The 14,079-nt window shown below is 41.4% G+C and overlaps 1 protein-coding gene across 2 annotated transcripts in view; it reads right to left on the bottom strand.

The window, feature by feature from the left end:
- Positions 1–14,079, bottom strand: part of unc5db (unc-5 netrin receptor Db) — a 206,724-nt gene that overhangs the window by 61,816 nt on the left and 130,829 nt on the right. Inside the window, exons 7-9 of one of the 2 annotated variants that reach the window (XM_086110673.1) lie at positions 10,244–10,408; positions 9,481–9,513; positions 8,399–8,584 (exon numbers count right to left, since the gene is read on the bottom strand). In XM_086110673.1, the coding sequence (XP_085966799.1) occupies positions 8,399–8,584; positions 9,481–9,513; positions 10,244–10,408 (384 nt within the window). The remainder of the gene's footprint in view (positions 1–8,398; positions 8,585–9,480; positions 9,514–10,243; positions 10,409–14,079) is intronic. The other variant, XM_086110672.1, reaches the window with a different exon arrangement.

Raw genomic sequence — 14,079 nt, 5'->3', positions numbered from 1 at the left:
GAGGACATCAAGTCCGCAGAGACTGTTGATGTTTTTAAGAGGGGGCTTAAGGCACATCTCTTTAGCTTGACTTTTTAATAACGTATGTACTTTTGTCAATTATTTTAATTCAGGCCTTTTTATTTATTTACTTACTATTTATTTATTTTTATTATTATTATTATTTTTAATAGTGCCAGTGTCTCCTCATGCGGGGCCTTCATGCTGGGAGGTTTGGCAGCCATCATTCTTGTCAGGCTGGTTGAGCTCCCCTTGGGTGCTCTTTTCCTCATCTGGTTTCTCTGTGCCTTGCCATGTCTTTTTTAATCTAATTCATCAGGATGTGTGTGTGTGTGTGTGTGTGTGTGCGTTTGAGTGGGTGCAAGCATATTTTTCATGTATGAAAAATGCTATATACATAAAGGTTGATTTGATGTGATTTACAGCAGAGGTCCCCAATCCCCTGGCCGCGGACCGGTACCGGTCCGTAGGTCATCTGGTACCGGGCCACACAGAAGGAATACATAACTTACATAACTCACATTTTATTCATTTCAGAACCTGAAAGATGTTTTATTTGGAAAAATGACCACATCCTCTGTTACATCCATCTACATAGTACTATTTCACTCTTGACGCAGGTGAAGGCACGCTTCTCAGTCACGTGATAGGTTACCACTAAAATAAAACCCAGGAGCAAGCAAAATGAGTAAAAAACAAAGGTCTTTGGAAAGACTCTTTGGGAAGGGGGAAAGGCCCAGCCAGGAGACAGCGGAGGAGCCTACGACTTTCAAGAAAAAGAAGGCTACATTTAATCGACAGTATCGGGATTTCCTACTTAAAATACAGATTTATCTCAACGGGAGATTCCCACGCACCAAGTCCACTCTGCATAATACGCGGCGGTGGCGAGTCGTATTTTTCATGCACTTTGTAGTGCCGTATCTAATTTTGAAGGCAAGTGTAAACATTACCATAGCGACCAGAGAGCGTTGCGGCCAGACAGGACGTTCCTTGTGTCGTGATTCGTGTTTATTATTATGTTTCGAAAATACCACAGATTTCATGCCAGTCATATCATATTATGTTGTTGTATTTATCCGGCCTTTAAAGGCCGGTCCCTGAAAATATTGTCTGACATTAAACCGGCCCGTGAGGCAAAAAAGGTTGGGGACCCCTGATTTACAAGACTGCTATTTGTTACTAGTCACAATATGCATTCATATTTCATATCATGTGATGCAAATTTTAATTGAATACATACATGTTACAGTGCTATGAATGTCTACATCAAACTGTATTGTATTGATCTAGATTACAGAAACATCATTGTCGCATCAAATTGGAAATATAATCATCGTAACACAAGATATCCGATTTGTGAACTTGTTTTCTTTTATTGTACACATGTTGGAAATAAACCTGCAAGACTACAAAACTAGTCTGTTCTGAGTTCATCGCTTTACCCTGAGCGGGCATATTTCCATGATAACTTTAGCTTGCTAAGATGGGCTTTACTTCATTAACTGACACTTATTAATTCCGGGTTCATTTTCACACACATCTCAGAATAAATTACATTATACAGTAGTTAACCAAATAAAGGTCGACACTAATTCCTGAAAAATCTTTCAGATGGGATAAAACCATTCAAAAGTGCCCCAAACGCAACACAATAAGGTCAAGATTTGTTGATTTACAATTGATCGTGCTAAAGTAAAAAACAACCATCAACATAAAACCATGACAGACAAAGAAACAAAAAAATGGTGATATATTAAAATCCACCTCAATCTACCAGGGATGAGAATTTTCCGCTTTTTGGCGGAATTCCGCTTTTTTCCAGTCAAAATTTACCTTTTTTTATATTGTTAGAAAATCAGTTGAGAAAATGTAAAGGTGGGGTGGGTCTGGTGTTATTTCTGGGCTGCCGGACTTACTTGTCTTCGGCAGACTCGGGACTCGTAATGTTTACAAATAAAGTTTGCAAGCATCCATTTTGAATACCGTTTTTTTCTCGCAAAGCGTTAGTTTGTCGTTACTTCGTATATGGGCTAAACCAATGTATTACTTGCGATTGGTCACTATAACTGCAAATACAGAATCACAACCAATCGGTGTTCGCCTTCCTAAACCCCTTTCCCGTGAATTCCGAATGGTTTTGCACGAGGGATGTAGTGTATTGAAATTACTCGAGTATGTAGTCTGTATTAAACACATGCGGAACGTGATCGAGACTCGTGACGAAGCTAAAGTGCGTCAAATACCTGCAGATGCGGATCTGAAAAACAAGTTTCGATGGGACTGGTTGGATAGAAAGCTGACGGTGTCCCCCAGTAGGAGCCAGCAAAGTGGAACCATTGTCTGTGCTTGTATCGGATTTTGTGAAAAAGCTCGATGTCGCTGGTAAAGCTCTGCGTACAGTGTGTGACGATGTCATTCTATATGGAAAATGCATTCATAACCCAGATATAGTAAACAGTTTGGGACTTCACTATCACTGTATGAGGTAAGAATCAACAGCTTTTTATCACATTTACATAACATTTTATGAATACAAGTAATGAACAAATCTTAAATACGGCAGGGGATGTGTTTCCTTCTTTAGTTTTGATTTTGAGCAGCAAATTTGAAGTTACATGTTGGTGCTCACCAGGAATGCGTAAGCAAAATTGCACAAAGGCCTTTGTCAAATTTTCACTTGAAAGAAGAGTGAACAAGCTTGGGATTTCTTTCTGTGAAAGTTTCAAGTAGTGTGTACATTGAATACACTTCATCTTTAGCATGTTAAGTATAAAGTGCCAATTTTGTAAGCAAATAGGGAATGGTGTTTCAACAAAAATTGTAAAATTTTGTTGATAAAATTCATGGTTTTAAGGATTTAAAATCTCGAAAACCCATTAGTTCCGGGGGCTTTGCCGCCTGGGCCCCCATTCAGGGCGTTGCCCCTGCACCCCACCACCCCAGCTGATTTTCAGATTTTTTTTCATCACTAGCCACTCTCATCTCTGATCTCCACCTAGAATATACATTGCTGTATCCTCTCTTGCAATACTGAGCCAAATAAAGTCATGTCTACATCCCAATCCCTGATGGAGATGCTCTGCAGCTGAGCAGTCGAGCTCCAGCTCCAATCAATTGTCCAAGGAAGCAACGAGTACATCTGAGATAAGGGAACACAACCTGGACAGAAGGTCCGGCGCTCTGAGCCATGGCTACAGTGTAAGATTTAATTTTCGAGCACACACAGCTTGATCTCCATAATCCATCTGCTGCAGTCAGCTCCTCTGGACACCTGGCTGACCTACTGAAGGACAGGGAGGGGGGCAGCAGGAGGGGTCTAGGTGACTGCTATTTAAATGCGGGGAGCTCCTGGTGTGCACCCAAAGGCCTGCAGAGCGGACTTCATCTGTGGTCATTAGATGTGACGATGCTGCCAAACAAGGTGTGAGGTGCACCGCATCGATCTGGCAGACTCAGACTTGCGCTGCCCCTGCCCCCTTCCAAAATAACTGTGAAGTCACTGAGTCCTTGATGGCCAGCTGCTGCTTGGTGAGGGGTGCAAGGTGGGAGTCAAATGTGGTTTTATGTTAATGGGAATCATCAATTACTGGCAGGATGATTTGTGATTTTGAGGTGTTTTGGGTTTGATGAATGAAAAAAAAACAATGTCAATTACATAAATAGAATGTCTTTGGGAAAAGGTGGCTTTTAATTATATTCTTTGTTTTAAATTGGTATACTACTTACATTCATTATTCTTTCATATTCAGTCTTGATATAGAGCTATGTATGTTCCTTTTTAGTGTTAAAACTTGCAGGAATTCCAAATGGAATATTCGTAAGACTGCATTTACGCAACTGGGAGCATCATACTTTCCGAGAGAAATTCCATAACTGGATCAAGAATGACACGATACAACACAAAATAACCTATTCCGTATCTCTGTTCCGACAAAGACTGATGCTTCATGCAAACGTAAAAGATGAATACACAGTATCATTTCACCAAACCCGATGGTGGCATATTCCACCTTCTCTGCCAGACCTGCAGTCAAGTAGACATTAGCTCTCTGCAGCTGACATTCGATGAGTGCTGAATTTCTCCCCTTCGGTCGAGTGGAGACCAATCAGATTATCGCTTGGCTGTGCATCTTTAAGAATGGTGCAGCGAGAATGGAATGGCAGTGGTGAGACGGGAGAAGTAAATGAAAAGTACCTCAGGTTGAATACCTTGAGGGATGGGTTTGGAATTGGGCCTCTGATTAAAAATCACTCACAGGGAGAAGAAATGTGCAGAGACAGGTTTGGGTCCAAAGACTCATTCGGCACTCTGCCTTATATTTGCTCTGGTAGCAAAGAGCCATCCGAAAGCATTTAGAGACTGTTCAAACACGTTTGAGCTTTTAAATAAAGCTCCCGGTTTCCACTTCATTAAAAGTGTTTGCTTTCATGTTTTTCATCAGCAAGGTACATTTTGACGGCAGAATGAGGCTATTAGGAAATGCATTTAAAAGATTCTCCAGTGCAAACTCTGCTTTGAATAAGAGAAAACGTGGAAGCATTCCACATTTCGCCTGGCCGATGGAGTAGAAAATGGAAAGAAGTGATTGTGGCCAGTGGAGGGCACAGCAGGAAGGCTCTGGAGGGGGGCTGGCCTATTTAAATAGGATTGATGACCTGCTGAATGTGGACCTGGCTCACATCACCTCCCACACCAACCTCACTTCTCCCTTCAGATCTGAGCGATTGCATGCAGAAGGGGGCATTTCCCATTTCCTCCATGCCTTTCACATGCTTTACCCAAAAGTGTCAGGTACAAAATGCCTGTACAAATATTCTCATTCACATCTTGGAACAGGGGTGGCCAAGTCCGGTCCTTGAGAGCCCATATCCAGCATGTGTTCAATGTCTCCCTCCTCCAGAAACACCTGATTCAGCAAGCTTAGCAAAAGCCTGATCACGATCCTTATCATTTGAGTCAGGCATGTTGGAGGAGGGAAACATGTAAAACAGGCTGGATAGGGGCTTTCAAGGACCGGACATGGGCACCCCTGCTTTCGAAGATGCATTCCACAGCATTATTATTATTTCATATGTATTGTAATGACGATCGTTTTTGGATCCCAAAGGAGTGAAACTATTCGTGGTTGCTGTTATCTTAGGCCTAGGGCGGGGGTCGGCAACCTGTGGCGCTAGAGCCGCATGTGGCTCTTTAGCGCAGCCCTAGTGGCTCCCTGGAGCTTTTTCAAAAATGTTTGAAAATGGAAAAAGATGGGGGGATGGAAATATGTGTTTTATTTTAATATGGTTTCTGTAGGAGGACAAACATGACACAAACATTCTTAATGTTTTCCAATGCTGTAAAAATATGTCAAATAAATATTAAATTTCAACGAAGATTTGCATCATAGCCTGCCACACACGTTTCTATTAGCAGGGCGGGATGCCAGGCAGGTGGCTGTTGTAAGAAAAAAATGGTGTTTCATGTACAATTCACCGAGGGTACTGGCAAAGATTCGGAATCTGAAGGGCCGTGAGACACTTTTGAAAACCGTACACGCGAGTTACAATAGTTAACACGCCGCAAAAGTGCGTCCCATCCCACCGCGTCAGGTCTCGACAAAGGTAGGCAGTGATTTTCACACTCTTGTGTCTACTTTGTTTTTCTGTTTTGTGTTTCGGGGCCATTGTGGCTGTTAATCACTATGGGGTAAGTGTGTGCGTATGCGCGCATGTGCACGGGTCGATTGATCAAATTTAGATTTTGGGCCCCCTGCTCTACATAGAGATGAAAGTGGACTTTCTTGAAAAGTCCGGGAAAAAAAAAATATACAGGTGTATATATATATACATACAGTATATATATAACATTTTAATTGACTTACCAGGTTTGTCGAACTTTCTAATGTAGTTGGACAAAAAATCTCCGTTCAAGCCCTTTTCCTCAAGCCATGAACATTTGAACGTGTTCCTAACACTCGCGTCTATTGCACGTATGTCAGCTTGCCTGTCTACCTGTTTGAACATTGCGCTGGAGCTGTACCTGGCCGATAACGCATGAATTAGTTTACACAAAATGCTATTCAAATACTCGACATTCAATGATTAATCTGCCTTGTGTGTGCACACATGTGCCCTTTGCAGCTTCCGTTCTCGCCGAAATTTCGAAATCTCCGAGATATGGCGAGGCCATGAGAATGCAAGGGGAGGGGTGTTACTGTTTAATGTAATAAAAAAATATACATATTTGGGTATAAAAGGGAAAACACACAGATTGCTAGTAAGAACGTGTCCGTCCAACCTCGAGCGTCGTGTCTGCTAACTTAGCTTAGCTGTTTTCGTAGTTCAAAGCTTCTTTGATCCGTGACATCCGTTGCGTCGGCACTGATTGGTTGAAGCCAAAAGATGCGCGCGTGCATACAAGTTCGCGCTGACGCACGCACAGCAGAGAGTAGCAGACTATGGACTGCTGAGGCGCATTTCGCTCGAGTGGCGTCGCTACACTGTTACTAGTGTTAGTGCCTCAACATGGCTACGCTCGTGAAAGCAAAACAACGAACTCAAACGCGTGTTCGTTCAATGTTGTCAACTAATATCCGGATTAATTTGAGGCAATTTTTCCTCAATTTTCCAGAGGAAATTTCATGAAAATTTGAAAATCCGGAGGACTTTCATCTCTCTCTAATGCAGGGGACCCCCCCACCCCCCCCACACACACACATTGAATCATAAAGGCTCATTGTGTATTTGTAGCCAACGTAGTCATTTCGAAAGTAGGCTAAAAAAGCTCATCCAGATACATACAGCGTGTGTTGCCTTCATTATAAGACTTTTAATTTTTTGTCCCTCCAGACATATTTGTTTTTTGTTGTTTTGGGTTTTTTTTGGTCCAATATGGCTCTTTCAACATTTTGGGTTGCCGACCCCCAAGGGGATAAATAGTTGGGTTTCTACACCAACACTCAGACTTAAACTTTCCTGTCTAGTTAACGAGCAAGCCTGCTTGGATGAGAGGTAAAATTTCTGAGTCAAGCACTGCACTGTCAGGTGTGATCGATTCATTGCCCTGTGAATGTCTGATACAGAAACACAAATGCCTGTGGTAAGGCTTGATGGGACCTGGGCAGTCACCTTTCTAACATACTCTATTGCTGTGCACAACAAAAATAATTGTGGTGTTAACTGTCTCACATGCCGCACATTTATCTATCAATGGTTTGGCCTGGTGCAATCTCATTGTAGGGATGGGTTGTCTCTGCACCAAATGTGTTGTCTGAGGGCACAGTTTGGATGCATCTCTCTGAAATTGATGACCTCCCATTACAAAAAAGCAGGAGAGCAGATATGTCAAAAGCACACTGCTCAATGCAGATAAATGCCATCAATCAAGAGGTTGGCCCCATTGGAGCAACTGGCTCACGTCAGTCCAAAGCTGAAGATACATGTGATTAAGAAAAATAAAATTCAGGTACATCACTGTGTCTTGAAATGTTTATATGGATCGTTACCTACAGTACCCCTAAAGGTATTGTATTTTCCGCACTATAAGGTGATTAGGCGCATAAGGCACACCTTCAATGAATGGAGTATTTTAAAACTGTTTTCCTGTATCGGCACCACATTATAAGGCACATAGAATAGGAGCTACAATAGTGGCTGTGGTTGCGTTATGCAACTGCTAGATGGAGCTACGCTAAAGGGAATGCAATACAATACATCCATCGATCCATTTTCCGATCCGCTTTATCCTCACAAGGGTTTCAGGGGGTACTGGAGCTTCGGGCAGTTGGCGAGGGACACCCTGAACTGGTTGCCAGCCAATAGCAGGGCACACACAGACGAACAACCATCCATGCTCACACTCACACCTAGGGACAATTTAGTGTGTTCAATAAAGTGTTGAGTGTTCAATCAGCGCCTGCCATGCATGTTTTTGGAATGTGGGAGGAAACCGGAGTACCCGAAGAAAACCCACGCAGGCCACGGGAGAACATGCAAATTCCACACAGGAAGGCCAGAGCTGGAATCGAACCCAGTACCTCTGCACTGTGAGGTCGACGTGCTAACCACTGGCCCACCAACAATTCAATAGTTTATATCGAGCTTTCATAACCGCCGCAGCTGTAAATGAAGTGATGTACATAACATTTAAAATTCAAATCAGAATATTGATCCATATATAAGGCACATCTGATTATAATGTGCATTGTCAACTTTTGAGAAAATAAAATATTTTTAGGTGCGCTTTATAGTGCGGAAAATATAGTACTGCTATTTGACTTCTACAGCCTTGGGAAAATACAAACACTGACTTTTGAATCCAGTAAATAGACATGGGTTATGCTAGTCTAGATTGCACCTTTTAGGATAGATATTGAGTCCAACTACACCACTCGTTTTGACAGTGTACTCTCACCTTGTCTGGTGGTCTTGAAGTTGAAAGACTGTAGCCCTCCGGCAAGTGCAGAGGAATCAATGACATCTACGCTGAACTCGCTCTGGTTCTTCCTGTACAGCATGATAGCCACGACCAGTATGCCCACGGCAATAATACCAGCTCCCAAGCCAGAGTATAGAGCCACGTCATTGGAACTGTCCATGCCTGGCACACACACACACACACACAAATAATAGCATTTAAGACAAAACTTTTCTCTTGATAAGGTAAATCGCACACAAGAGAGTTACAGTATATTAGAGAAGCCATAGAGAATGGGAAAAGAATGATAAGATGGAGTGAGCCCAATTGATTTTGCAGCACAGCTGTTTCAAATTTAAGTTGTTGCATGTCATACTGAATTTGCTCAAATGGAATATGATAAGCCCCAAACCCTCGAGACGCAGTGGTTTGGACCCAATACATATATATAAGAAACTATGAACCTAATTACAGCTAACGCGGGTAGATAATATCCGTTGCATTGGAAAATGCAAGGCTAATGAATAAAATATAGCTGCTTGAGTGCTCGCATACAATCTTAATGTAACCACTAATCCATGAGTCCAGAAATGAGTATTCACAGTTTTTACTCTGATATTGCGCACTAATGAAATCAGTTAAACCAATACCCGACTACCATTTGGTCAGGCATACCCATGCAAGTGATGGGAAGCCACAGGAAGAAAGACAGTGCTGCAAATTGGTCAATTTAGCTTGTTTTGCCCGCTCCCCTCAAAATTAAAACCTATTAATCCACGACAACATAACACATGTCCGCCTGTCACAACCAATACATCACCCAGCTCAAAGTAGAAACACAGCCATGACGTGGCTGTCATAAAGTCAGAGCACGGAAAATGATGGAAGACGTAATGAGCACCTGCTGGCTTAGAACTCAGATGCTCAGATCAAGGTGAACTAAACAGTGGCAATTGGTTTCTCATTCCATCATTAAGTAAATACTGTACATACAGTAGAAATATTCCTGCACTCGCCTGTGAATTACTGTTGGAAGCTGGGAAGATAAAGGCAAAAAAAAAAATACACTGGGAACTCACTTTGAGGTTTAACGTCATGTAGCAGCTTTCGATCTGCAAAGACAGAGAGATAGAATAAGATGAAGAGGAGGGAAAGTGGTGATTAAAGTCCAAGCCTCTATGAAGTGCCCATTATAGTGAAGTTACTCTGACAGTTGAGTTCACAGATGATGCCGTCTCTCCTTGCATCAAAGATGAAACTGGTGACAGTCAGACATTTGCAATGGCCTCAAAGAAGGGTAACTCAAATCCAAAAGCTACTTTGTTCCATGTACGAGAGGCGGCGAGTTTTCTACGAGTGAGCGAGCGTGTGATCTTTTCCACGAGCCTGTCCAAACGGAATGCAATCTGCAGTTACCAAAGAATGAAAACTGTAAAATCTGAATCATGTCTGGAAAGGTATTTCTGGTCAGTCCATTATTATTGTTATTATTACTTGTATTTATTAATTGTACAATCCAGCCAAATTAAGAAGCTGGTTGCACCACAGGAGAAACAGACACACAGGTTTGCCCAACAAGTCCACATGTGGATTTTTTGCGAACAGCCATTCAAGCATTTTCGGTGTTCTGGGCTGCGCCAAAAATCATCTTGCTGCCCACGAGAGGAGTGCTGACGTTACCCTGCCCTGAATATGTGTGTCAACAAAGTTTTCCCCAACGCACATCTTCAATCAAATCTGAATATTTGTCAGGAGTGCATAGGAAGATGATGATGATGAGAATGACCGGAAAGATGATAGAGGACAACAGCTGATCAAGCTGAGTGGTGAGAAAGGACTTACTTTGAGTACATTGTCCATCTGTGCAGTTCTCAGTGGCCTCCGAGCTCCCTTCGCACATCTTGCCTCTGTGTTTGGGTGCTGGGGAGTTGCACTCTCGACTTCGCTGTCTTTCACACTGGCTGCTGCATGCGGTCCATTCACTCCATTCATCCCAGCCTCCATCGACTGCAACACAAGGACACCCGCATGATGAGCCAACACAGCAGCGCAAAAACAGGAGTTTTCCGGGTATTCCAGTTCTTGAAAACAGAGACAGCTCAAACACCTCACCAGGGAGTCATTTTCAGCCCAAATTGGCTTCAAGTCTTTTTCTCAATGCATGGACTGCGTTTGAATGTGTCTTTAAATGAAATTAGGTTAAACTTGAATTTATTCACAAACCAGTCAAATTCATACAAGGGGCGAGGCACGGGTTGGGGCTATGATTCTTAGGGGGATAGCAGATACCGCTTTTTAACACTGGGGAAGATTATGTTGCTATTATGTTACATTTTACTCCCCTTAATGATTTCTTCTACTTATAAGCAACTGGTATAAAAATGGAAAAGTATCGACAGAAAATAGTATTTCATTCTTTTTTTTCCATTATCTACAGTACAATATTGCATTTTGTAAACCATATTTTTTATGACAGTCTGTTCTTTTGTTGGTGGTTGATTCGTGATTCAAATGGAATTAAAAAACTTCTAACTTGAAAAGCAGTTGAAAAATACAAAAGAAAGACTGAAAATCACAAATATAGTCTTTTTACAGGTATCAGTAAACAACAAAGAATGATGACAAGACACCCAATGTATACAGTTTGCAGTACCTGCTTCAATGTTTTGAGGAAATGGAAGTGCTTTGTTGAGATTGACCTCATCTACATGTCTGCTTGCACATGGATCAACAAATAATTTATTCTAGGTTAGACTTGATTTTACTGTAAATTGTGCTGACACTGCGATACTCACAAATAATGATATACCGTATATAATGAATGTCGTAATTTTGAAGTTTTACATTTTTGTCCAATTTATTTTGTTATCTATCATGGGAATGGGCAACCGGTGGCCGGCGACCACACTCCCATTACTAATTAACCCTTTCATGCACCCTGTAAACTGATAACATTATAAATTGTTGACTGTAGCCCTGTCCCTGACAGGGTTCAAAAATAAAAAAATAAAAAAGAAACGGTGGACACACAAACACTCACCACTTGGCTCCTACAAATTCACTTATTTATGGACTTTTCTTTCCAATAATAAAAAAAAATACTGTGTGTGTGTGTGTGTGTGTGTGTTTCTGTGGTAAATACATATTGGAGGTTTATCACGATCCTGGCAAGAGCCAGATTGATTGTGAATCACTCAAATGGGTTCTCCACAGTATCATTCTGGGACTGCTCCAATGGTGCTCCACATTCAGTACAATACTTCATGTTGATTGGGCAACTTCTGCATGCAAGCCAAAATTTTGTTTTGACCAATCATGGCAACGGACAAAAGTGTCCACGAATGGAGCAAGCACTTACCAAAGCCAGTAGCTGAGAGAGCGCAAATATCTTCAACATCTAAAAATGCACAAAGGGCCCGTTCACTGTTCTTTCCAAAGGTAGAGCATCACCAACCTCCCACGCCTTCAATGAAGTCGGTCAGAGGTTGCCGGTCTGCAAAAAGCATCTAATTGTCTAAATCGTCCGGTCGCGCAAAAAAGGGTTAGGACCACTGTCCTGTCGCTGTGACTCATCTACCGTATTTTCCGGACGATAAGTCGCTCCTGAGTATAAGCCGCACCAGCCATAAAATGCATAATACAGAACAAAAAAACATACATAAGTTGCACTGGAGTATAAGTCGCATTTTGGGGGGAAATTTATGTGATAAAATCCAACACCAAGAAGAGACATGTCATCTTTGAAGGCAAAAAAAAAAACAGGTTGAATAAGAGTACGATATGCTAACGTCACATGACGCATAAACAATGAACTGAGAATGTGCCCTGTATGTTCACGTAACATAGATAACTGTAGCATAATGATCATGCTAACAACTTTCCCAAAACCATCAATGTCACTCCAAATCACTAAATCCAATGAATTCTTCATCCTCGGTGTCACTTTTAAGCAACTCTGCCAACTTCGGAGGTAGAAGAGGCGGTGCTTCCTCTTCTACTTCGCTGACGTCAGAGTCATCGTAGTTTTTTTTTTGTCAATGTGGAAAGCATCAACACAGGCCTGGAGCCCCCTCTTGCGGTTTAATGTGAAAATAACATATCAAATGATAGAATGTGTTAATTATTTCACACATAAGTCACTCCAGAGTATCAGTCGCACACCCGGCCAAACTATGAAAAAAAAACACGATTTACAATCCGGAAAATACGGGAATCAAGAGTGCCACCCTTCCACTGTATTTCTCCATTTCAACTAACTCTTGGGGATTTCCGCTAAAGACGTATAGTCACGATTTGTTCTGTCATCAACTTTTGCACATGAGAAGGATATGCTATCCACCATTAACCATCTTTATTGTAGCAAACAGGTTATTGGGTTTAGGCAGCCGCAGTTAGAGCACAAAGAAGAAAACTCATCAGAGCACAAGGGATCCATTGGTTTCTCCGGGACACTGCACAGAGACTGCATTCACACCTGATCATTAATTCCCTCAACTCCGCAATGAAACCAATTGACCACTACAGCACCTCTGTTCCAGTGGACTTGAGCACTTGAAATACAACAAGACATAGATGTCAGACACCACATTTAATTTCACAGCCAAGCAAACTCAAATGTAATTATTTTCAAATCCCTGTGAGTTGGATTCAAATGAATGCAGCCCAAGACAATTTAAATGGTGGCTCCAAAAGACTGTTCAGAAGAGCTTCTGATCCCTAATAAATGCATTTTACAAGCCACTCATCCTCTGCAGCAACTCAACAGAAGCAACATGATGGTGCTGGGGTACAATATTAAACTAAAGCAATGTGAGCAGGCTACAAAACAGGGCAACTGTCATTGATCCTAAACTATTTGCTTTTTTTTTCAGTCTCCAGCTGTAGATTGGGCGTTCCCTCACGAGCCACAACTAATCATCCTCTTACCTAAACCCTGCCACGCGACAACTGACTGTCGGATTATGAAGCCTTGTTCACGACCTCAAGTGCTTTAATTTTCTAGACACTCTTGACATTTTTTTCCTCTCATAGCTTTTCACCACAATAGTTCACAGATTTTTCCTGAAAGTATGTTCTTGTTGTGTATTATCGTGCATTGGATTCTCTTGTCCTGTGGGTTGACAAGAAATTTGTTTTTCTCATTTCTTGCGTTTTCTGTTTGTTATTGCCTTTGCCTGGTTGTTGTTGTTTTTTTTTTTGTAACCAGCATCCTTCATTGTAGTGTTAGTCTTTCATTTATTAGTAAAAAATATATTTTGTCAAAACTTCTTCTCTGTGTCTATGATTGTGGAATCCCAATTCTGTTCGGAATGTTTCCGAAAATCTAACAAAACTACAGTGCTCTCTAGCTGATGAATAAATTGTATGGACAAAACAAATTATGTTTCATTATTAGTTTACAAGTCTTTTTAAATATACAGTATAATTACAAGAAGTGTAACAAAAACTAATTTGAATTGGAAAATCGGTTTTGACTTAACAAATCCCAATCGAATGGTGACGTTTTAAAATGTACTGTCCTTGAATAGTATCGCATCGAAATTATCGATGTTGTGACCCCTCCACCAAGAATCGGGAAATGTATTATATTGTCTTTTATGAGAGATGCACACCAGGTTTGAATCGGTATAAATCAGTTTGATTCGGCTGATTTGAAGTAACTTGAATAGTTTGGCGAA

This window comes from Hippocampus guttulatus, chromosome 5, assembly GCF_054856545.1.
Source record: "Hippocampus guttulatus isolate MCC_2025c chromosome 5, RoL_Hgut_1.0, whole genome shotgun sequence".
NCBI classification, from domain to species: domain Eukaryota; kingdom Metazoa; phylum Chordata; class Actinopteri; order Syngnathiformes; family Syngnathidae; genus Hippocampus; species Hippocampus guttulatus.
Note: the sequence above shows the minus strand (reverse complement) of the source record. Positions and strands in the feature narration are given on the sequence as shown.